Raw genomic sequence first — 24,551 nt, 5'->3', positions numbered from 1 at the left:
CTCTTGCACACCCCCTACCGGGGATGTGCCCACAACCAATGTACATGCCCTTGACCGGAATCGAACCTGGGACCTTTCAGTCCACAGACTGACGCTCTACCACTGAGCCAAACCGGTTTCGGCGAGGATAGGACATTTTAAGTTTTATGTCATTTTTAATACAGGTTTTATAATGTTATAGCTCAATACTGAAGCATTTGCTTATAAAAGAACTCGCCAAACAAAATAATCATATTAACAAGTCTCAATGACCAAGTGCCATTTTAAGGTATGATTTGAAAATTAAAGAGATTGAATAAATAAAGAAATTGTTAAGGAAACTACCTTTGTTGTCAGATAATGTGTGAATAAAATCAGAATGCAGTGTGTTGCAGGGGTGTTGGTTGTTTCCATTTTAGTGAGCAAGTTTGTCTCTTGAAGGATGGATTTTGACCAGAGAACAGGAAAACTGGCCACATACACACCAAAGGCAAATATCACCTTCATAACTCCCCATAACATTTTTTATTTAATAAATACCAAAGTAGCATTCACCAAGGCAAAGCTCTGTGCTAGGGAGGGGTACAAAGTTGAAAAGGCTCAGTAGAGGCCCTCACAGGGAAAGAGAAAGGCACACACAATAATTAAGGGGAACAAAGGGGATAAGGTGTAGAGACAAGATGCCCTAATACTGCAGCTAAGAGAATAGAGAGGCCTCTGAAACCCTAGGCCACTGCTGGGGTTGGAGGGTAGGGCAAGCTCACCAAGTTTAGGGCATCAGGTGTGGCAGGGCCTATTGTCAAATTCCCTCCCCCAGAATCCATCAGGAGTGCCACAGCCAGGCCTGCATGTGAGGTTGCCTGACCTCTGTACCTGATTCCTAACCTCTTTAGAATGGGATTATGGTGCCTATGATTTTTAAGTTAGTACGTGTAAGTGTTTAAATGGAGCCTTACAAAAGTGACCATTTAGTCACCAGTGACTAACACTATACTTTCCGCCCGGAAGACAAAACAGGCTGGGTGCTTAATATGTTAATGTGGCCCATAAGGATGATCTAAATATATACCTCAAATTGTGGAGAGTCACAAAAATAACGCACTTCAGTGAAGATGGTATTTTACCCAGAAAAAGCACTCAAGAACATTTCAATCACTCCCCCCCAAAAAAACCCTGTACCTGTTAGCAGTCAAACCCAATTCCCCCACTACTACCACCCTGGGCCTTTGGTAACCACTAATTTGCTTCCAGTGTCTGTAAACTTGCCTAATCTGGGAATTTCTTATAAATTGAATTAGATATGGCCTTTTGTGTGTGGCTTCTTAGCACAGTGTCTTCAAGATTCATCTATGTTGCCCTGGCTGGTTTGGCTACATTCCTTTTTTATGAGTAAACAATATTCCATTGTATGGGTAGATCACATTTAGTTTATCCAGTTATTAGATGATGTTTATTAAGCCTCTCGGGTTCCATTCTGGCCAATGGCATATGTCCGGGCTTGCGGGCTTGATCCCCAGTGTGGGGTGTGTGGGAGGCAGTCAATCAATTATTCTCTCTCATCATTGATGTTTCTATTCTTGCCCTCTCTCTTCCAATCTGAAATCAATAAAAAAATATATATATACATTTAAATTTTTAATAAAAAGATTCATCTGTGTTGCAGTACGATGCTACACCGTTACTTCATTCCTTTTTATGAGTAAACAATATCCCATTGTGTGGATAGATCACATTTAGTTTATGATGGGCATTTCAAATATTTATTAATACTCCGGTTCTCGGATTCTGTAATTCCCAGCCGTGGCATGCTGTTTTGCAGTGGCAAAGCATGTAAAAAAGCTGCCTCTATATGCCACGACTCACGTGGGTTCCTAAAACAGGGCCTGTTCTTTGGATGAGAACGCTGAGATGGAAAAACGGAGACCTGCTGACGATCCCACGGTTTATTGGAAAACCAGGGACTTACCACTCCAGATTCAGGGGCCACCGGGCCAAACTAAGAAAGCTTGCCTTTTCGCCAAACCAGGAACTCTCCACCGCTACTGTTTCCCAGCGCCCCTCCCAGGACGGGTGAAAAGAGCCGAATCCACAGGATCTCCGCCCCTCGCCAGTCTGCTCCCTGCTCCCCGAGTCTCCAGTGCAAGACAGCGGCTGGCGGCGTTCACATCCGTAGTCCTGGCAACCGACTGTTTCATGCCCTGCGAGTCTCAACTCTCTCGCAAAACTTGAAGTTACTGTTTTTAGAAATCTCGACGCTCCGGCAAAAGAAAGTGATCGCGTGCGCGCGCGCGCGCGCGCGCACACACACACACACACACATACACACACACACACAGATCTTCCTCTCTTCAGCGCCCACAACCATGGACTATTCCTATGAAAAGTTCGAGGCCTTTTTTCCGTCGACGCTCCATAAGCTCCCGCTCCCGGGAAGCAGTGCCGCCTCCGGGAAGCTCTCAGCCCAGGCAGGCGGACAGACAGACGCGCGCAAGTATAGTGAGAGCAAGCACAGGGGGCGCCAATCTTATTGTGCCGTCCCCCTCTGGGGGAGGGGTTGCCAGGGAGTCGGGGGTGGGTCATACACATTTCTCAGATTTCCATGCCTGGGCTGCAGGAGTGGGTCAAATCGCCTCGGTTTAGAAACCTGGGAAAGGTATCCAGGCCCAGGTTCACCCCGTTTCTTCACTGGGCATTAATGCGTTTGGTACTGCCGGAGGAGAGGCATGAAGTCTTCTGTCAAAAGCGTGGTGTGGGACCAGTCCTTGACAAGGCACTACAACCTCAGAGGTGAAGGAAACATGAACAGATGATTACAGAACAAAGAGTGAATGTTGGGCCAGGGCCACATCCGCGAGTAAGAGGTTTGCTAAACACGGAGGATGGGGAGGAACAGATGCAAGGTCCTGGAAGAGGCCTCTTTACATTGGAGCTTAATAAGGAGTTCTCCAAGCCAAAAGGGGGAGGAAAGGCATTCCAGGCCTAGGGAACAGAGTCTTGAGACATGGTGTCTTCGGGAAATTGCTGATAGTTTGAGTGTTGCTGGGAGTGAGAGGCAAGAGAGGTCAGAAGGGATAAGATCATGAAAGATCTTGTGAGCTGAGAGATGGAGAAGCCACTGGGAAGGGTAAGACTGGATTGGCAGACTCAGAATGTTGGGAGTGGGAGGTACTGGGAGGTGAGGGTACTTACTACAGGGACTTGGGGACTGATCCGATGAGGAACAGGAAAAGAGCAATCAAAAAGATGCTCAGGCTGGTAATTAGGGTGACCTGGTAGATAGAGGTGCCTTTCACAGAGCTAGGGGAGCTACTGGGAGAACCAGATTAGGTGGGGACAGGGTCATGGAGGGGGTGTGCAGGAGGCAGCTGATCGATGATTCTCTCTCATCCATGTTTCTGGCTCTCTATCCCTCTCTCTTCCTCTCTGTAAAAATCAATAAAATATTTTATTTTAAAAAAGAAAAGAGGGTGGGGTGACTTTGGGTAGGGATGACTTAGGCTGAGAACTATATGTTGAGAAGGGCTCAGTCCCGGAGGAAACTTGGGGACTTCTATGCTCTTCATAGAAAGCACAGCAAATGCCAAAACTAAGAACCAAGACAGAGCTTGGTTTTAGAAGAAAACTTATAGTGATAATGTTTTTAATAATGCTAATTGGACAAAAAGGAAGAAGGCCAGTAGAGCTGGATCAAGTTATCAACGGAGAAGGGAGTGGGAGGAGACGAGGAAGGTGAAGGGAACAGGGCCAGCAAGGATAGTTTTGTAGGACATTGTTAGGAGGAAGGTGCTTATTCTAAGAGCACTGAAAGCTGCTAATAAAGCCATTGGAGGGGTTCAGATGAGGGAGTGACTCTTCTGTGGTAGACCATGGATTGGGGCGTCTAGATAGGGCACAAGTGGAAGTAGAAAGAGCAGTGAGGAGCATATTTTAAATGTGTCCCCATAGTCTGCAAGGTAAAGTTTAAGCCCTTTAACCTGGCATTCGAGAGAACTCCAACTTTATTTCTCATTAACCTCCTCCTTCACACACAATGTGCTTGCAACTTGTGAAAATGCTGAGTAACCCTGAAATCCGCTCCCCCCGCCCGCAATGTTGCCCACACCTGTCCCTCCACCCCTTAAAACCAGACTCATTCTCAAAGGTGCATGTCATGTCCCCCCTTCATGATGGGTCTCTCCATCTGTGTTTCTCCTCCTGCTAAGAGCATTTCATTATCCCTTTGGCTACCCACCTTGTTCTGTGCCAGTGTACTGCAGTTGGGCACCCAGCCTTGTTTGGCTCTGCACCAGGCCAGTGCCAAGCCCTGGGAAATTCTTAGTAAAAGCTGATTCGATGAATGGCTAAATTCTCAGTAGTCCTCAGCATCTTGTCCTCAAAGAAATGATAAGTGGGTTGTTGAGTAGCACTCACTCTTGTCCACATTGATGTGCACTCATTGTTTTCTGACTACAAAAGGGCATTGTAAAGAGACTTTAACAAATGCATCACACGTTCATTTTGTGTCAGACTGGACACTGGGAATGCATGGGAACCAAAACACGGTCCTTGTCACTGAGAAACTCACAGGCTGTTGGGAAGGAAAAACTCAGAACGCATCTTGACCCAGAAAAAATATGGTCAATGCAATGATGGAGCTAAGCATGGGGGCTGTGGCAAACTGGAGGGGACACAAGGAAGGGGTTGGAAAGGCTTCAGGGGATGATGATGCTTGAGCTGACTCTGGAAAGGTCAGTATAAAATAATCAAGTGAAGCAGGGCCAAGAGAAGAGCATTCCAGAGGGAGGAAGCAGCATGGTTTTGGGGGGAGTAGTAAGAGGTACCTGAGGAACCACAGTCAAATACAGTTTGAATATAAATACATGGTGAGGCAGAAGGGACAAGTAAGGAGAAATCGGAGAGGCTGGTAGGCCTGGATTGGACAGGTGGAGTCAGGCTTAAGAGATTGAACTTTATTCTGGAAGCTAGTTGGCAGTAACAGAAGGGTTGTAGGCAGAGGAGTTTTTGGTTTTAGAAGAAAATTTATAGTGATAATGTTTTTAATAATGCTATATCTCTTCTGAATTTTAGAACGCTCCCATATGCATTTGATCTTCAAAACAGCTTTGGGAGATAACTAGAGTTGAGTTTATATCGTTTTAGGCATAAAAAGATGGAAACTTGGCAGAAATCAGTGACAGCCTGAGATAATGGCTAAGAGCACAGCTCTGGGGCCAGGCAAACCAGAGTTCATGTCCTAGCTCTGCTACTTATCATCTGTGTGATGTTGGGCCTCTCTGTGCCTTAGTGTCCTTATCTGTAAAGTGAGTATAGAGCCAACCTGTTAGGTTTGTCCGTTTGTCATTCACTCATTCACCAAATACTTCCTGAGCTCCCACTTGGCATAGTGGAGGTGCTGGGGCTCAAGAGGTGAGGGAGCAAAAGAGATGAGGTCCTGGTTCACAATCCATTAAAACAACGACATCAACCAATCGAACCAGGAGTTTCGAACACAAAGGTCTACCTGAACAAAACACATTAAAAACAATTGATCTGCGTGGAGACCATGGCAAGCTGGAGAGGGCATGCCCCAGCCTAAAGTAACTCAAACTGGAAAATGTTAAAGAACGTCAAAGAAAAGAAGACCCCAAGCTCATTAAGCACGAGGGCTGCCAGTGCAACCCTTCATTTACATACTTGTGATAAGCGTTCTGAAGGAAAAGCATGGGTTGTGTTATGCAGAGGTGACATGAGGATATACGAGAGCCTGGGAGCCGGAGAGGTAACATTTGGTCTGAGATCTGGAGGATGAGGAGGAGTGAAGAGGGGATGGATGAGGGAAGGAGAATTCCTGGCAGAGGGAACAGCACGTGCAAAATCCTTGGGCAGGAAGCAGCTTAGGTCATTCAGGGATCATTCATAGAAGCCACGGTCTCTGGGACATAAGAAGAAAAGCTGAGCAAATAATGAGGCAGGAAAGGCTGGCAGAGAAGGGTCATCGGATCTTACTTTGGAAAGTCATGGAAGGGTTTCAAAGTGGGCGAAGGGTGAGTACGTAACAAAATAAAGGCATGCTACTGTGAACAAAGCAACTCCAAAATAGACTGATTCCAAACATCTCCACCAGCAGTAAGTAGGTGCCATCCCCAGTTTACACATGAAGAAATTGAGACACAGTGAGGCTAAGGGACTTAACCTAAGATCATGTTGCCAGAAGTGGCAGGGCCAGGACCCAGACTGGAGCATTCTGGCTTCAAGGCCTCTGCTCTGAACAGCACTATGCTGCTTTGGATGACCCCAGAGCAAGTAAGAATGGCATTTGAAAAAGATCGTTCTGATTACCAATTAGGAGTGGTGTAAGAGTAGAATCCGAGCCTTAGCCAGTTCCGTTCAATGGATAGAGTGTCAGCCTGTGGACCAAAGGGTCCCAGGTTTGATTCCGGTCAAGGGCACTTACCTTGGATGCAACACACACACACACACACACACACACACACACACACACAGCCGTGCCTGGGCTCTCATGGCAATGTTTCTCCCTGTCTTTCCCTCTCTCTTCCACTCTCCCTAAATATCAATGGGGAAATATCTTTGGTTGAGGATTAACAACAACAACAAAGAGTAGAATCTGAGACAATTAAATAAGAGAAAGCTCACAAAGCCCTTAGCATAGTGCCTGCGCTCGGAGTGCCGGGTCACGTTACATGTAACTGTCTTCATGGTTATAGGAAGACAAGGATAGAGCTGGGCCTGGAACCCAGGTGCCCTGGGGCCCAACCTGGTGCTGGGGAGTCTTTCTTTCCTGACTCCTTTAGTCCTCTTCCTGAAAGGAACTCACTTTTTAACGATCTTCCCCCAAGGATACAGCTATTCGGATAGTGATGAAAATCTCAGCAGGGATCACGTCTTCAACCCCGAACTGGTCATTGCCCACTGCTTCAAGCAATTCAAGCAGAAGGACTTCCATCTGCCTCGAAGCCGCCGGCGGATCATCATCTTGCCTCAAGAGAAATATGCAGCTCCCGTGGATCCGACACCACAGCCCCAGGCTCCCACACAAAGCATCCCCAGCTCCAAAGCCCCAGAAGTCAGGGACGTCCAAGAGCCCCTGGAGGATGTGAGAACCTGGATGAGCCAGAGGCTGAAGTGTCGGCAGGAACTGGAGACATTTGGCAACATAGACAGGTGGCTGCAGAACAAGCGCAGCCTCACGCGTTCAGAGGCCAAGATCTTACGCAGGACCCACGAGGAGCAGCCTGTGGCCCCGCTGATGGAACACTTTGTCCCTCCCACCCCCGCCAAGGTGAGCAGCCCCATTCGCCAGATGAGGGTATGAGAGGCAGGATGGGGATCGTTCACCCCATTTAGCAGAGCACCAAACACAGAAGTCCTTAAACGGAGGTGCATTAGTTATCTGTTGCTAGGTAACAAATACCCCAAAAATGACTTAGAGCAGCAAGGGCTTATTTTCTCACTTGTTATGCGAGTCAGGAATCTGGGAGGAGCTTAGCTTGGTGGCTCTCGCTTCGAGTCTTTTCATCTCCAGATGAAAAGGCCACAGACATCTGAGGCTTGTCTAGGGTGGGACGGTCCGCTTCGAAGCAGTTTGCTCACGTGGCTGTTGTCAGGACACCTCAGTGCCTAGCCACTGGGACCTCTCCATAGGGCTGCCTGAGTGTCCGCACCGCATGGCAGCGACCTCCCCCAGAGTGAACGGTCCAAGAGAAAATCAGGAGGAGGCTGCAGTGCCTTCTATTACCTGCCTCAGGAGGTCTGAGTCTCAATAGCTTCGCACAGTTACCTCTCTATTTGTCAGAAGCAAGTCACTAAGTATTGCCTTCACAGAGGGGAGGGGAATTAGCCTCTGTCTCAGAGGGGTGGAGAGTTGAAGGATTTGGGGCTATATTTTAAAACCACCCCAGGAGAGAGAATGACTTGACAGTTTGCTACTGGCCAATGAATAGGTGTGGGTGCCAACCCTCCTGGAGCACAGAGGAGCTGTGAGCTAGGGAACAGGAAGGCCCTTTGTAAACTGTCAGGTGCTGCAGCAAGGTAAGGGAGTGTTATTTCTAAATTTTCCCACTTGCCTGGAATTGGAGGAGGAGGAGGATTTGGATGGGTAGAGAGAGAAGGGAAGGCATTTACTTAGGCAGAAGGCCCAGCTGGAGCAAAGGCCGGGAGGTGGGAGACCTAGCTCCAAGCAGGAGCACGTATTTGGGTGCACCAAGAGCCCAGCGGGATCATAATACTGACTTGTCTGACCAGAGAGATGTGGATAAGAATAAAATTTTAGTTCTCATATTGCTCAAGCCTCTTGTTTCTGGTGGGAAATCGAGGCCCAGCAAAGCAGTCTCCCAGGAGTTCTGTGGCAGAATGCAATTGTCCTGCGGTTGCCTGGATCTAGTGTCCTATGCACTTCATCTTGCTGTCTGTTTAGAGCTGCTCAGCCTCCCCCTCTCCCATTTCTCCCTAACTCTGGGGATCATGTTCCATTGGCCTGTCTCCCCTGAACTCTCCCTTCTGTCCCACTTGCTTGCCTCGCTCAGAAGAAAAGCCTCCGACGCCACCACCTCCGTCCGCCCCAGCTCCGACTGCCCAGGCCCTCTGCCCTGTTTGCCTTGTACTCCTTCCTGCGCGGCCACAATCTGAAGATCCTGGATATATTTGCCAAGGTGGACCTGAGCAATAACCAGACGATCTCCAGGGACATGTTCATTACGGCGCTGAAGGTGGTCAGTACCCCCCGTGCTCCCTCTGGGCTGGCCTACGTGGGGAGGGTGTCTATGCTGCCACCCGGGTCCTGGGCCACGTGAAAAGGAGACTCGGGGAACTCAAACGATCAGTCTTATCACTTGTAAAGCCAGATGGGAAAACGCAGCCACATCAAAGCCCGAAAACCACCCCCACACTGGTCTGACCTTGAAAGTCTGAGTGGAAAGTCTGCAGAGCTGGCCCCATAGTCAGCCAGCTGCCCACCAGACCCCTGACTTGAGCACTTCAGCCCTGCCTCTAGAACCTTCTAGAGCTTTTCCAACTGTCACTGGCATGTGAATCACATAGAATCACATAGTCTTTTATGAAAATGCAGCTTCTATTTGGCCCAGTAACCCCACTTCTAGGACTATGTCCCAAGAAACCAGAAACACCAATCAGAAAGGATATATGCACCCCTATGTTCACAGCAGCACAAATTCACCATAGCTAAGATGTGGAAACAGCCCAAGTGCCCATCAGCAGATGAGTGGATTAAAAACTGTGGTACATCTACACAATGGAATACTATGCTGCTATAAAAAAGAAGGAACTTTTACCATTTGCAACAGCATAGATGGAACTGGAGAGCATTATGCTAAGCAAAATAAGGCAGTTGGAGAAAATAAATATCACATGATCTCACTCACATGTGGGATATAGTGATCAACATAATTTGATGAACAAGAATAGATCCAGAGACAAATGGTAGGGGAGGAGGGAGTGGGTTAGAGAGCAACCAAAGGACTTGCATGCATATTAGCATAACCAATGGACACAGACACTGGGATGGAAGGGTCTTGCCCAGGGTGGGAAAGGCTGGGGAGGGGGAGGTCAATTGGGGGGAAAAAAGACCTATGTAAAACTTTAGACAAAAAAAAAAATTACTAAAATTAAAAAAAAAAAAATGCAACTTCTGACTCTCTCTGTGCAGCTCCCAGTGATGTCCTTGGTATTAGACCACAATTTCACTGGCTATTCAAAATGTATATTAATTATAAGTAAAATTAAAAGTCCAGTCCCTCAGTCACACCAGCTACATTCTGAGTTCTCAATAGTCGCATATGGCAAGCAATTCCTCTACTGCAATACACGGATTGAGAGCATGTCCATCATTATAGATGGTTCTATTGGTTGTGCAGGGGCCTGCTAGCTATGGCCCCGGAGTCAAATTCAGACTGCTTCCTGTTTTTGTAAATAAAGTGCTATTGGAACACAGCCACACTCATTCATCTACGGATTGTCAGGGCTGCTTTCATGCTATGACGGCAGAGTTGAGTGGTTATGACAGAGACCATATGGCTCATGGAGCCTAAATATTTACTATCTGACACTTTATAGAAAAAGTTTGCTGAATTAAGCTTTTATATACTTCAAATACAAGGTACCTTATAAAATAATTCTAGAAAGCTGATGCCACACCTTTTATGATTTTAAATCATTACAGTTTTCACATTATTTTATGACATGTACTTATCTGAACACTTCAAAGCATTAAATACAACAAAAAGATAAATTGTTTTTAATCATCACCAAGATAACAAAACATTAAATCTTTTCATACTTGGAGAGTTCTGATCTGCTTTATAAAAAGCTCAATAATAATGACTGCTATCTAAAGAAGCTGAAGAACAAAATTATATTCCTTTTAAAATATTTCTTCTTGAATATTTGTTATGGCTGTGCTCTTGCACAGTTGCTCATTCCTTTTAAAGAGTAGTATGTATCGCATTTTTTATCCTATTTACCCTCAGTTAAGGGAGGCTTATATGTTCCTCATGGGCAAGGATGATAGACATGTGTACTCCTTCTTCAAATCTATCATGGGAAAGCTGGCAGGTGGGAGCCCAGAAAAAGACATACAGATTCTGCAAAGAAAGATGGAGTCATATCTGGACTGGGTTTTGAAGAAGGAATACAAGTTTTTTCAGGCTTTGAAAGGGAAGCATCTGAGTAACGGCAAGGCTGAGAAATTGCGGGATGTGTTTGCAACCAGGAAAGGGCTCTGAGCTTTTGAGGCCGGACCGTGGAGCTGGGAATGGCTGTGGATAAAACCAGACTAAAAGGCAGGGCCAGGCTGACAAGGCCTTGGCCATTCTGATAGGATATCTGGATCGGAGCCTGTCCAATTTGGGGCTTCTTTTCTCTCTTCAGCTTGAAGTCCCTCTGAGATACCAGGAGATAGAGGATGTTGTGATTTACCTCAGCTCTCTGGGGAAGCACAACAAAATCACCTTGGATAGCCTGCTCAACACCTATAAGCAGTGGGCCTTTGGCCAGCCGAAAAGCAAGATGTTAACTACAAAGGATTGTACGTACCCACCCCCACCCCGGTGCCTTCACTTCCCCAATCTTGGAGCAAGCATGGTAGCAGCAGCCTTGGCTCATTTCCTGAGTGTGTTCTCCCAACTTTGGCTTACTGTAGGTAGGCGAAACCTCTGGAATTTCCAGGCCCAGAGGTCAAATAAGGAGTAGATATTTTCTGAAGTGCCAAGCTACCTTGTCCATTAAAAGCTGGATAAGGCCCAGTCCTTATCTTTAAGAGATGATTATCAAAGGGGTGGTTTCAGCCCACCAAAGCCCATTTGATAGGCTGAGAACCCAATGCCAAGCCTTTCTATTTGTATGTGGCCCCTTCTCTGATTGAGTTCGACACCTCTATGCTTGACTCTTCTAGGAATTGGGGAGATAGCAGTGAAAAAGCCAATACCCCTGCCTTCAAATCGTTTCCATGTAAATGTTAACCAAGATGATGTTCAGTAATGATTAATGCTTTGAAGATGATTTTGTGTGTGTGTGTGTGTGTGTGTGTGTGTGTGTGTGTGTGTGTAGGAGGAGGAGGAAGAGGAGGGGGGGTCAGGGAGGGCTCTCTGAAAAGCAGCCATCAGAGCTGACACTTGAGTGAGTGACTGGTGAGGAGCCAGCCTGGGGAAGAGCATTCTGGGACAGGAAAGTCCCTGAGACAGGAAAATCTTCAGGGTGCAGAAAGAAATGGGGGGCGAGGCCTGGGTTGGAGAAAGTGAGGAGTGAGCAGTAGGAGATGGGTCAAGTGGATGAGGTAGATGGTTAGCTGAACCTAAATCCTCCCAAGCCTTGCAGACCACGGAGAGGATTCTGGATTTCAGTGTAAGTGCTGTGTAAAGACAGGAGTTCTAAGCAGGGGGATGAAGGGATGCGATTTATATCTTTTAAAGGTCCTGTTTGCTGTTTGGTGAAAATAGGATGCCAGGGAATAAGAACAGAAACAGGAAGGCTGAGGCCGTGGTACAGGTGAAGAAAGAGCCTTCTTGTACCAGGGAGGCCATAGTAGAGATGGAGAGCAGGGGCACCTTCAAGGTGTACCTCAGATGGCACTGACTGAACAATGGGATATGAGCAGAGGGGTGTTCTGGCGCTTGCGTGGTGACGTTGGTTAACTGCTTGATGGATTCCATGGCTGGGCACCCTCTCAGTCCCTCCTTCCTTTGTCTCTTCTCTCCAGCCTTCCTTAGGGTTTCCAGGTCTATAGTTTTGTCACAGCAGCTGTCCAAGAAGCAGGCGACTTTCCCCCCCAAAACTCCCAAGATGGACTATCTGAAGGTGCCTATGGTTAACACCAAGATGGAGTCAAGGCCCTTGACCCTGGAGGAGATGGAAGATATTGGCAAGCGGTATCGGCAGAGGAAGCGGCAGGCCAAGGTACCCCAGCCAAAGTGGAAGGACATGGGTCAAATCTCTTGCACCTGCATCACCTTCTAGCTGGTGGGACTTGGGAGCAGATGCTTTAGCTTTCTGTTTCCTCATCTGGATAATAAGAACAATACCTACCTCACAAGATTTCTGTGAAAATGAAATGAGATAATGTTTCTGAACGTATCAGGTTCCTCTCCTCCCATTCTTTGTTGTTGTTGTTAATCCTCAACTGAGGATACTTTTTCCATTACTTTCTAGGGGTGTCGAACTCAATCAGAGAAGAGGCCAAAATCTAAAATCCAGCCTAAATCGCGGGCCGAATGGTTTACTGAACAGTCATAAACTGTCATTGTGATGGAAACGCAGCGGAGTGCAGTGATGACAGCGCGGTGCGGGCCACATTGCAAGGCCTGGCGGGACGGATTTGGCCCGCGGGCCTTGTGTTTGACACATGTGACTTTTTCAGAGAGAGTGGAAGAGAAGGAGGTGGAGGGAAGAGAGAGAAATATTGATGTAAGAGAGACACATCAACTGGTTGCCTCCCCCATGTGCCCCAATGGGGGCAAGGAGAGAACCCAAAACCCAGGTATGTGTCCTTGACAAGGAATCAAATCCAAGACCTTTTGATGTGCCCAGACTGGCTCTATAACCACTGAGCACACTGGCTAGGGCCTTTTTTAAGATAGATTTTTAAAGATTTGGGTTTTTTATTGATTTCCGAGAGAGGGAGGGAGAGGGAGAGGGAGCTAGAAATATCAATGATGAGAGCAAATCATCATTGGCTGCCTCCTGCATGCCCCCTATTGGGGATTGAGCCTGAAACCTGGGCATGTGCCCTGACTTGGAATCAAAACACCACCTTCTAGTTCATGGGTCAACGCTGAACCACTAAGTAACACCAGCTGGGCCCTTTCTTTTTTATTTTTTTAGATTTTTAATCGATTTTTAGAGAGAGAGAAATATTGATATGAAAGTGGGACATTGGTCATCTGCCTCCTGCAATCCCCCTGATAGGAATCAAGCCTGAAACCTGGGCATGTGTTCTGATAAGGAATCTAATCAGCAAGCCTTCAGTGCATGGAATGATGCCCAACCAACTGAGCCACACTGGCTAGGGTCCCTCCTCCCATTCTTTAATTATGACATTGCATCCTGAGGCTAGGCCTGTGTGTTCATCACAGAGGGAATCCAAGAGCCTGGTGTGGGGTGTGGCACTGAGTAGGCCCTCCACATATACATGGCCAGTAATGGAAGGAAGAATTGATTGCCTGAATTAATTCAGCCAATGAATATTCATTGACAGCCTGTGATGTCCCAGACACTCTTCTACATGCTGCAGACAACAAAACAGCCTCTCTAGAACCTGCCAGTCTAGAAAGTTTAGCCATGGAGGCAGACAATCCTATCTAATAAAGAGGGGATTGCAAATTGACCATCATGCCACCACAAAGATGGCGGCACCCAGTCCCCTCAGCCACACCAGAGTCCCCCAGTCCTGTCAGCCCTGCCAGGGGTAGGGGGTGGTGGCAGGCACTTGGTGTGGCCGAACCTGCCCTCAGCCCTTCAGCCGCCCAGGGCCGACCCTAGGCATAGGCAAGCCTACGATATCAGCTGCCCAGTCACCCAGGGTGGGCCCGAGGCACAGGCAGGCCTCGGATGGCAGCTGCCTAGTCTCCCAGGGCTGCCTGAGGCTCAGGTAACCAGGGCCGGCCTAGGCTTGCGCTGCCAGCAGTGGCTGCAGCAGAGATGTGATGGGGCATCACCTTCCCCTGATTGCCAGATCGCCTCCCACCCCTAAGGGCTCCTGGACTGTGAGAGGGGGCAGGCCGGGCTGAGGGACCCCCACCTTCAGTGCATGGATTTTCATGCACCAGGCTTCTAGTATTAATATAATATTACACATAGATACATATTTTAATGTATTTACATTAAAATTTATCATTTACATAATAAAATGTTAGGTATTGATAAATGCTTTACCAACTAGGATATATCACATGTGTCAAACACAAGGCCCGCGGGCCAAATCCATCCCGCCAGGCCTTGCAATGTGGCCCGCACCGCGCTGTCATCACTGCACTCCGCTGCGTTTCCATCACAATGACAGTTTATGACTGTTCAGTAAACCATTCGGCCTGCGAATTAGGCTGGATTTTAGATTTTGGCCCCTTCTCTGATTGAGTTCGACACCCCCATATTATATATGATTCAGTTGCGTGACAAGAAAACCCAAAATGTTCAGAACAGTGAGTGGCAAACTTTCCTAGGGCCAGATGATAAATGTTTTAGGCTTTTGGGGCCCTATTGTCTCTGTTGCAACAAGTCAGCTCTGTCACTGGAGCACAAGTGCAGCCACAGACCACATCTAAACAAATGGGTGCAGCTGTGTTTCAATAAAACTTTATTTCTAAAAACACGTGGTGGCCCAGAGTTAGCCTGTAAGATGTACTTTACTGATTCTGGCTTTAAACGTTTTAAGAAGATAGATTTTCTTTCTTTCTTTGTAAATGAATAAATAAGAAGGCCGAAAGTGGCTACACGCTGCCCAGGCCTCTTCCACCTTGTTCTGCCATCCTCAAAGTCACAGGTGGCTGCAGGTAATTTAAAAATCTCACGTATGCAATGTTTCAGTAGGACACATGTGGGGCATTTGCACTGACTATATTATATCATCATGTGTGCACATCTGTATAACAGCCGCAGGTGCTGACCAGGTGTGATTTTTCTCCCCAGCTACTGACTTCAAAACCTGAACTTGGGTCCCACTGTGCATTCTGTGCCATTGCCCCTCAAGGTGACCTTGTGTAGAAACATAGATCGTCAGCCTTCAGGCCAGGAGGAAAGAGGCAAGGTGAAGGGAAGGGTGTGCCGACTACTTTTCTCTTTGCAGCTCACAATCCCCTCCATCCAGTACACGGAGCAGTGCCGCCTGGTGCGCAGTGGGAATAAGCACTTTGACAGCCACTGCCTCCCGTCCACCATCCCCAAGGAGACAGGCGACCTCCTCAACCTGTTCCGGAGAGACACCTTTCTCGTCTACCTGAAGTGCCAGAAGGCCTGTCAGCACTATGGCCTCCAGCTGTCCGAGGACGTCCTCATGAAAGGTAAGGGCCTCGGAGGCTGGCCCCAGAAAGATGCTTCAGACGTTCACCTAAGGTCTGTCCCTCCCCCGGATGGCATGCGCCCAGCCAAGCTGCTGTAACCTGTGGTGGGGGCATTGCTGTTAGATGGGAGTTTTAGAATCCTGTAGCTCCACAAGTTCCAAAAGCCTGGAGGTCTGGGCTCCCCGACTGAGCTTGGGGAGCTGGCATTCTAGGAGTTCCGAGCAAAAGAGCCCTGCAGTTGAGCGTAAAGGAACAGTCTCAGTTTCCAAGAGGGAGACTTAATAGAAGTGACCACTGCTATGCTGTATTGGGTGTTTCCAACACCACCTCCCTAGCCAGGCCCCTTATTTGGTCCTTCTGCAGCACCGAGGTAAGGAGTGCACCAGGCAGGAGTCAGGTTCTGCTGAGGCCCTTTGCTCCCTGCTCAGACATAAGGACTCAACCCTAAGATTTCCTTACTGGTTCCACCCTGTGCTTAAGGGAAGAATTGTGTTTTCATACATCCAAACACACCTGAACCCTCCACGTCTCCGAGTAGAACATATGCTTCTGAGAGATATTTCCATGATAACCACAGAGCAGTGCTGGCACGCCGGATTGATGATTTTGTAAATTTAATGGGCAGGTTCCTCTCTGTGCTTAGAAAACATGAACAGCAAGCTGCATGAGGGCACAGGTTTTCCCATAGGAACTTTGCAGAAGCTGTGACCGTACTGGGAACTGGAAAACGAGGTTTGCTGAGGAAGGGCACACGGAGAGACTCTCCCGAGAACAAGAGTTAACAGTCACATCTGGCGGGTAGCTCAGTTGGGTAGAGCGTCGTCCCCATTCACCAAGGTGTGGGTTTGATCTCTGGTCAGGGCATTTATAGGAGGCAGCCAATGAATGCATAAATCGATGGAGCAGCAGATCCATCTCTCTCTCTCTCTCTCTCTCTCTCTCTCTCTCTCTCTCTCTCTCTCTCTTTTCTCTTTCTCTCTCTCTCTCTCTCTCTCTCTCTCTCTCTCTCTCCTGTCTCTTTTCTCTTTCTCTCTCTCTCCCTTTCTCCCTCTCTCTCCTCCTTTCTCCCTCTCTCCCTCTCTCTCTCTCTCTCTCTCTCTCTCTTCCTGTCAGCAGACATTAAGCAACTACTGATTCTCTCCACTGCTGGCTTCTGTGAGCTTCCCCTGTTGCCAGGATCTCACATTCAGGGGTACTCAGGAGCATCTGTGGGTGGGCTGCCTCTTGCCTTTGACTGACCCAGATGAAAAAGACTCTAGTTCCACCTGCGACTAGAGCCGCTGTGGGGACTGTGGGAAGAAAGAAGGAAAGGAGGGGAAGAACAGCTCAGCCTGTTTTGCTCTTAGATGGGATTTCTAGAATACGAGATCGAGGTGCACAGGTCCCACTGCCCTGGTCACTGTCTGTTGGCTATCTTTAGGCAGGGGCCTGCTCAGTTATAGACAAAGAAGCACAAGCACCGAGATTTCTGAGTCTGTTCGACTAGAATAGGGGTGTCGAACTCAATCAGAGAAGGGGCCAAAATATAAAATCCAGCCTAAATCGCGGGCCGAATGGTTTGCTGAACAGTCATAAACTGTCATTGTGATGGAAACGCAGCGGAGTGCAGTGATGACAGCGCGGTGCGGGCCACATTGCAAGGCCTGGCAGGACGGATTTGGCCCGAGGGCCTTGTGTTTGACACATGTGGACTAGAACATGGTGACCGCAGCCTTCAGGTCTCACACTCATGGGCCAGGATTCTAGGACACGGGGGCATTTTCCCTCTCCCCAGTGAATATAGCTTCATTGTTTTTCTTCCCTCTTATTTTATAAATACTTGGTCACTTAAATTTTCTTGAAAACATAAAAATAAAAATCCCACTCCAGCCTGAGTTGACCACCATTAATATTTTAGTGATTGTCCTTTCACAAACTTATTTTTATTTTCCATTTACACAACATTATTAATGTAAATCTATTCTAAAAATCATCTATGTACTTTTAATGTATTTTTAAAACCCAATATACCTTTTTTTTTTTTTTTTGGAAGAGAACATTTATTGGGTAAATTACAGAGGTAGAAAAAGTAATTCCTAGAAGTAAAGGGCTTAGCAAGCAAGTTATAGAGGTAAAGGAAGGGCCCTTAGACCTTGGAAGTGAGGAAGCTAATGGTAAGGTGTCTGGGGCCGGGCTGGGGAGAGGGGGGAGGGAAAGGTGAGAGCATGCTCCCTGGAGGGAGCGCACCCTACATACCCTTTCAAAGTGCTGGTGCTACATATTCCCTTCCCCCTTCCCCTTTCTCACCTGCATATCCCTGCCCTACCCAGAAATAACCACATTAATAACCAGGAGTGTAACCTTCCACTCATTTTTCTAGTACTTGAGGTCTTTGGGTGTTAACTTTTTTTTTTAATTATTGATTTGAGAGAGAGAGAGAGAGAGAGAGAGAGAGAGAGAGAGAGAAACATCGAATTGTTGCTCCACTTATTTATGCATTCATTGGTTACTTCTTGTAAGTGTCCTGACTGGGTGTAGAACCAAAAACCTTGGCATATGGGGATGATGTTCTAAATAACTGAGCTAAATACTAGGCCAGGGCCCCAGTGCTACCACCTTAGGACAAGCACTGCTCCGTGGTGGCAGGAAGATGTAGACTCTGGCCTAGTCTGTTTAATGTGCTGCTCTTCTTAGAAAAGCCTCCCAAGGTTATCTGTGAGACTAACTCTAGGTAAAGAGAAACTGCCATCAACTAGGTCTAAGCCAACCTAGTGAAGCCTCCGGTAAATTCCCCATACACACCTCTTTCTGGGACTCCTGACAAGGACACCCCTTTAGAGTGTGTGGCCTCATGCTCTATCCTAATACACCCCAGCCCCGGGGCCATTGCCAACCCTTAACTCTAGTCCAGGTAGCAGTATTTTGCCAACTCCATTTTCTGATCTTGCAGTAATTACAGGCATACCTTGGAGATATTGCATGTTCTGTTCCAGACCACTATGATAGAAGCAATATCCCAATAAAGCAAGTCATAATCTTTTTACTGGTACAGGGTTTTGCTTTCCATTTGTTAAAAAAAAAAAAAAAAAAAAAGTACCACCTGTGAAGTGAAATAAAGCAAAATGCAACAAAACCAGGTATGCCTATATGTGTCACGTCATGGTTGGAGGGTAAGAGACCCTCTGCACTATTTTTGCAATTTACTTTTAATCTACAATCATTTAAAATTTTAAAGTTAAACCATGTATATAAGAAAAATATTTTTAAACAAAAATGTAAATTTATTATTATTTTTAAAAGCCCTTCTCTGCCCCAAAACCTCAGGTGTGTGGGGTGGGGCATTGGGCTGACAGGCCATGTTTCTCTTGCTGCTCACAGCCCTGCTGTACCCAGGGGACAAGATCATTTCCCAGATGGACCAGGTGCGCCCCATCCGGCAGCCAGGAGGCTACTACTCGGACCTTATCCCCGGCTCAACTCCAGCCCTGTTCAAGGCCCTGTGCTCCAAAAAGTCTATGGCTAAGAAGATGGACAAGCTGAGTGTCAGACCAACCCCCCTTCCCCCTTCCCCCTTCCCTTTGCCTCCTGCCTTGCTGCTATCCATCAGCTACAGAAGCTGGGATGCTGACTTACTTGGGATGTCATATTGTACCAGTGTCTCTGCCTTAACCCTGTATGTCCAATCAAGTCACCAAGCCTGACTAGTCCCCAGTGCCCCACACCCCCCCAGCACATGTCTGAGGTCCACAGCCACCTCACCTCACTCCCACATAGCTACCATCCTGGCTGCATCCTACGTGATCTCACGCTCTCTGGAAAAGATGAAAAAGAGAGCCTTCTGAGAGAATCGGGAGGCTCCTCACTAATCATGGACCCAGTGTCATGAGTGCTGCAGAGCACAGCCCCTTCCCCTGCCCCGCCTTCTCTGGCAAGAAGGGGCTTACAGCTCCTGGGAGGAGAAAAGAACTCTGCACTGGGTACTGTCTGACTCTCAGGTTAATTTGAGTCCTCTCAAAAAAAAATCCTTCTTAAAAAAAAATAATCCTTCTTGACCCCCCAGGAGCACGCCTACACCTTTCTTCCCTCTCAAGCGTGCATCTCCTAAACACGAAGAGGACTCACAACCAGGGAGCACTGGGTAGTGGCAGTTCATCCCAGGCTAATGCCTTGAATCTGTTTCCAATGGCCCTTTCTCTGACTTTCCAGTCAGCCAAAGCAGTCCCACGTAGGCTCTCTCCTGTTGCTTCCTACTAATGTATCCTAAGGCCTTCCTTGTTTCACTGTCTCTAGGTTTAATAAATATACTCTCAAAAGAAAAGAAAAAGACAATCTCCTTCTTTGGAAGGAGGTGCAACTTGGCAGGTGATGAGCCAGCTACCATGGTGACTGCAGATTGGAGAATAAGCAGAATCCTGCAGAGGGATGGGGCCAGCATGGGAGAAGGAGGGTTCAGATGACTGGAGGGGGCCTAGGATCTTCCCATACTCTGGATGCGTGCTAGCTGCCCACTGGGGTGGTATGGACAGGAGGGCTGGGGTGGGATGCCACAGAGCTGAGTGGCAATCAGACAAGCTTCAGATAAGATGGACAAATTACTTCACTCTCTGAGTATCAGCCTCTTCATCTGTAAAATGGGCATAATAGCTCCTACTATACACAATGAGTACAAGAGAAAAAATTCATGCAAACTTCTTAGCATGGTGTTTGGCAGATAGTTGGTTACTCGGGCAATGACTGCTGTTGTCAATATGTTCTCAAGTGCAAGAGTGGCCTTGGCCTGCAGGTGGGCCCTGTCCACACTCTGGTTGGGAAGAACTAAGCATGAGCCAGGCAGGTAGCCGTGGCCTAGAAGGCCCTTTCTGATCCTGAACCCAAAACCTAGGAAGTGGGTGGGAACTTGAGAACAGGACTCTTGTCCATGCTTAGGCAGGCCGCACATATAAAGGATAAAGAAAGGTTACCTAGGCCTGGGATGGGCAGTGAGTTGGTGTTGCTACGTACTTAGACTGTATTGTGTTAAGATTCCGAGGCCAAATGCAGGCTTGCTGGGAAAGAGTGCTGTGGTTGATTAGTGATGTGTGCCAAGCCCAAGGTTTGGAGAGTTGGTGTTTACCATCCTTATCTCCAAGGCTGGATTCAGCTGTGGCAGGGAAAATGGAAGCTGGGGAGCCGGAAATGATTCAGATTATCGAGCATCTCTCATAACTAATCTCCATTCTGGAAAATTAGAAAACTGAGGTTCTAAAAGGGGGAGTGACTTACCCAGAGTCGCCCAGCCAGCTGGCTGACCCAAGCCCACTATTTATTCCACTGGAGCTTGGGAGGACAGAGTTAGGGCCCCAAACCAAATAGAAAAAAATTCTTCTCCTTTCAAAGCTCTGGTTTAGATTCAGAGATGGACCCATCCTGAGGCCTCCAACTTACTCTCTGAGACCCCACAAACCTGGATTTCCCCTCTCCTGACTAGATACCTCTCTCTCTTATCCACTAGGAATCAGCCAAAGGAAATGAACTTTGAAGAGTTTGAGAAATTCGCCAGGTCTGTACAAATCATCTCACTCTGGATCGGGGGAGGGGGGGTAGATGGGAGGAGGTCTATCCTCAATTTGTGGAGGTGCCTGGGGCTCTTCATGTTCTGTGGTGCTCTTAGCTCGGCATCTGGGGCTCAGTGCCTAGGAGCTGAGAGGCAGGAAAACAACTTCAGTGCCAGGGAGACTTTGGGTGCTCTCCATGTGTTAACTCACTTCAGTCCTCTCAACAAACCCAATTTTCAGAAGAGGAAACCGAGGAACAGAAAATTTCTTATTAAAGTCACACATCTGTTAAAGAGGTGGAGCAGGGATTTGTGAAAAATGGCTCACCTGTCCAATTTTCAAACGACGGACTAGGAAACAGAAGCATGGCAAAAATGAGACTTTTAATAACACTCTTGAGAGAGTGCCATTTTACAGGATCACACGTGAGGAAAGGAACATCGCCTCATGTATTGAGACCTCCTCCGGTTCCTCATTGGCTGAGGACTATTTGGTCACCTGTTTCCTAATAAGTCACCTAGGTTTTGCTGTCTCCCATTGGACTATTTAAAAAAAAGCGGGGAGGGGGGCTGGTGCCTTCTCTAGTTGCCTCCACCTCCCTTTGTCTAGGGCAGTGGTCGGCAAACATATTAGTCAACAGAGCCAAATATTAACAGTGCTACGATTGAAATTTCTTTTGAGAGCCAAAAACTGACTTCTGCATATGGACCACGAAGTTTCAATTACACTATACATGTGCGCCCGCACGTGGTATTTTGTGGAAGAGCCACACTCAAGGGGCCAAAGAGCCGCAGTTTGCAGACCACTGGTCTAGGCGAATCATCCTAGGACATGTGCTACCAGCCACATATACAGCTCTCATCCTCTCTCCCCACCCCACATCCTGTTTGCTTTGGGAAAATTCAGTAATGGCCTGGCCAGATGCTGTTTCTTTTCTATGAAGATAAATCAGAGGCACGTTTCTTACACATTCAATCCAGCTACACTGGCTCCAGAGGCTGTACCCTTAAGACCATATTAAAATGTTTCTAGAGAATAGATAATATCCAGGGAAAGAGTTTGGATTTTAGAGGCAGCAGACTGGAGTCTTGTCAGTGTGGAGAAATGACTTATCCTTTCTAGGCCTCTGGGTCCTTACTGGTAAGGTAGGCAGGGTAATAGAGGCATGAAATGCAATGCTACACCTCCTCTATGGTGACAGTTGGCTTGCTCTGCTGAGCTCCAGCCCTGTCCGGACCACCACCATGACAACCTTCCTTGTGTCTTCTCATTTTTCCAGGAAGCTGAAGGAGAAGAGTCCCTATGGTACAGGGCATACCCACCCCAACTTCTTCTGGCCGGGTCACCTCCTGGACAAACTGCAGCTCTACCTGCCCTCTGTGACTGTGGACCGGAGCCTGATGCTATTCAGTTGTGTCCAACAGCGGCCCCCAGCTTACCCGGTCACCTGCCACTCCCACCTGCGATGGCCCATTAGAAACAGGGACTATATGACCTGTGCTTATTCCGATGCCCCCAAGGTCATCTACAGCAACCAGAGTGGCCCAGGTGACGTCAAACCCAGCCAGCCTGGGGCTGGATACCAGTGCAGGTAGCAGCCCAGAGCCACAGACACCAGGAGTGTCAAAGAGCCAAACGGAAGAAATCATTTCAGTGGGATGGCTGGGGGCTAGCTGTCTCCAGAGAAAAGTGTCCAGGATCTCAGAGGCAGATGTGTCCAGAGAAAGAAGTGCAGTTTGGGGGTGTTTCCCTGCCCTTTTGAAATAAACCAGATTGGAGTTTTTCTCATGTCACCTGTGATCCATCTGATGTGATTTCTTGATCAGAAGCTGTGGCGAGGAGGGTGTTTGGAAAAGTTGGGGTCCTGAGCCTGAGGTAATACAACAGGCACATTCCCTGGGATATTGACGGATGCCTGCCTGGCTCCTCCAGCCTCTGATCCTGGGATCTCAGTGTCTGGGGGGAAGCAGGAGGCAGTGTGGGGAGCCCTGTGCCTTCCTCTGAGAAACACCATGTCTCTCATCCCCCCAAAAAACAGCCATTGGATTACTTCTTCCAAATCTCCTGAGTCTTTTACAATTGGAAGCATGTGCTCTGGTTCATGAACCCTTTGTCTGATTAACTCATCTGATGCTGTCAAAACCTTCTCCATTATATGGGCAGCTAGTTAAAATAAATAAATAAATAAATAAAAATTAAAAAAATAATAATATATATATATATTTTTAAAAATAATATATATATTATTTTTGTGTGTGTGTGTGTGTGTGTGTGTGTGTGTGTGTGTGTTTATTGATTTCAGAGAGAAAGGGAGAGGGAGAGAGAAATGGAAACATTAATGATGACAGAGAATCACTGATTGGCAGCCTCCTGAACACTCTCCACTGGGTATCAAGCCCTAACTCAGACATATTCCCTTGTTACAGAAGACCAGACAAAAATCAAGCAATGCTTAGAGAAATGGAGTTACACTTTATTATTATCATTGTGCGGGCCCAGGGTAAAATGTCTTTTAAATTCTGAGCAACAACATGTAAGAAGTTGTCCCTTTTATATCTTTTTCAGTCCTTTGTCTCCCAAATATGGGGTTTTCCGGTCCCCTTTGCAAGTTCTTAAAGAGCCCTATGTGCTGGGGCTTTGAGACCTCAACCAAAGGCTTGGCCTGGTGCCAGCACTGATAACTTCATCTGGGGAAGGTTTATGGCCTCTCTAAAATGGGAGTAAACAGGTCTTGCAGGACCAGACAATTCAAGAGGCAGTGACTAGATTAAGGTTGCTAGCCACCCAAAATGTCTTTTTTTGCCGATCACCCTGACCACATGACCGGGAATCGAACAGTATCCTCTTGGTTCATAGGTAGATATAGGAAGCTATTAGGACAGTGCTCCTGTGCTCTGCATCCTATGTGACTCCCCACAGACCACAGGATAAGCAGAATTCATGAGGTGTGATTCACAAGGGGTTTTAGTCTTAACTCTGTTTGCCAAATAAGTGACCAGGAACAAGACATTTGACTTCACATTTCACAATTCACTTCTTTGGGTCTCAAATTCGCCTTCCCTTTGTGTAGGGCAGTGTTTCCCAAAGTGTGGTACGCGTACCCCCAGAGGTACGGGAAGAGTTTGGTGGGGGTAGCGTTGCACCAGAGTTTGTGGGGATATGCACAGCACCGTGCTTAGCTGCGCCTAATTCTACGTTCTCATGAGTACGAGGGGTACTCAGCGTTACGAAAATTATAGAAGGGGTACACATATGTCAAAAGTTTGGGAAACACTGGTCTAAGGGAATCATCCTGCTATCATCCCTTCATAATCAAAATCTCATGATAGAGTTGGCAACACTCACTCTCCTCTCTTCTCATTCAGTTAAGAACACATCAGTTTAGCATCTGTCTCCATCTGGCCCCTGGAATTACTCCTATCAAGATCACTAATGACATCAGTATTGTGGATCCAGGGACATTTTTTTCTTCTGAAATTTGATTTTTGCACTAATCTTTAAAAAAAAAATAGATAGATAGATAGATAGATAGATAGATTCCAGAGAGAAACATCAA

The 24,551-nt window shown here is 47.2% G+C and overlaps 1 protein-coding gene across 1 annotated transcript; it reads left to right on the top strand.

The window, feature by feature from the left end:
• The first annotated feature begins 2,342 nt into the window (after positions 1–2,342).
• On the top strand, positions 2,343–22,788 carry EFCAB12 (EF-hand calcium binding domain 12). The gene is made up of 9 exons (XM_036432372.1): positions 2,343–2,475; positions 6,816–7,258; positions 8,502–8,687; positions 10,861–11,021; positions 12,207–12,384; positions 15,269–15,482; positions 18,840–19,003; positions 20,960–21,000; positions 22,275–22,788. Exons 1-9 carry the CDS (start codon positions 2,343–2,345, stop codon positions 22,588–22,590), a joined length of 1,836 nt encoding a protein of 611 aa, XP_036288265.1. The 3' UTR covers positions 22,591–22,788.
• The last annotated feature ends 1,763 nt before the right edge of the window (positions 22,789–24,551 follow it).

This window comes from Pipistrellus kuhlii, unplaced genomic scaffold, assembly GCF_014108245.1.
Source record: "Pipistrellus kuhlii isolate mPipKuh1 unplaced genomic scaffold, mPipKuh1.p scaffold_m20_p_11, whole genome shotgun sequence".
NCBI lineage: Eukaryota > Metazoa > Chordata > Mammalia > Chiroptera > Vespertilionidae > Pipistrellus > Pipistrellus kuhlii.
This window is presented reverse-complemented; position numbering and strand designations above follow the sequence as displayed.

Coding starts and splice junctions, on each gene's coding strand:
- EFCAB12 (XM_036432372.1), top strand. CDS start 2,343: ATGGACTATTCCTATGAAAAGTTCGAGGCCTTTTTTCCGTCGACGCTC. Junction 11,022..12,206: donor TTAACTACAAAGGATTGTAC/GTACCCACCCCC, acceptor TAGGGTTTCCAG/GTCTATAGTTTTGTCACAGC. Junction 19,004..20,959: donor AGAAGATGGACAAGCTGAGT/GTCAGACCAACC, acceptor ACTAGGAATCAG/CCAAAGGAAATGAACTTTGA.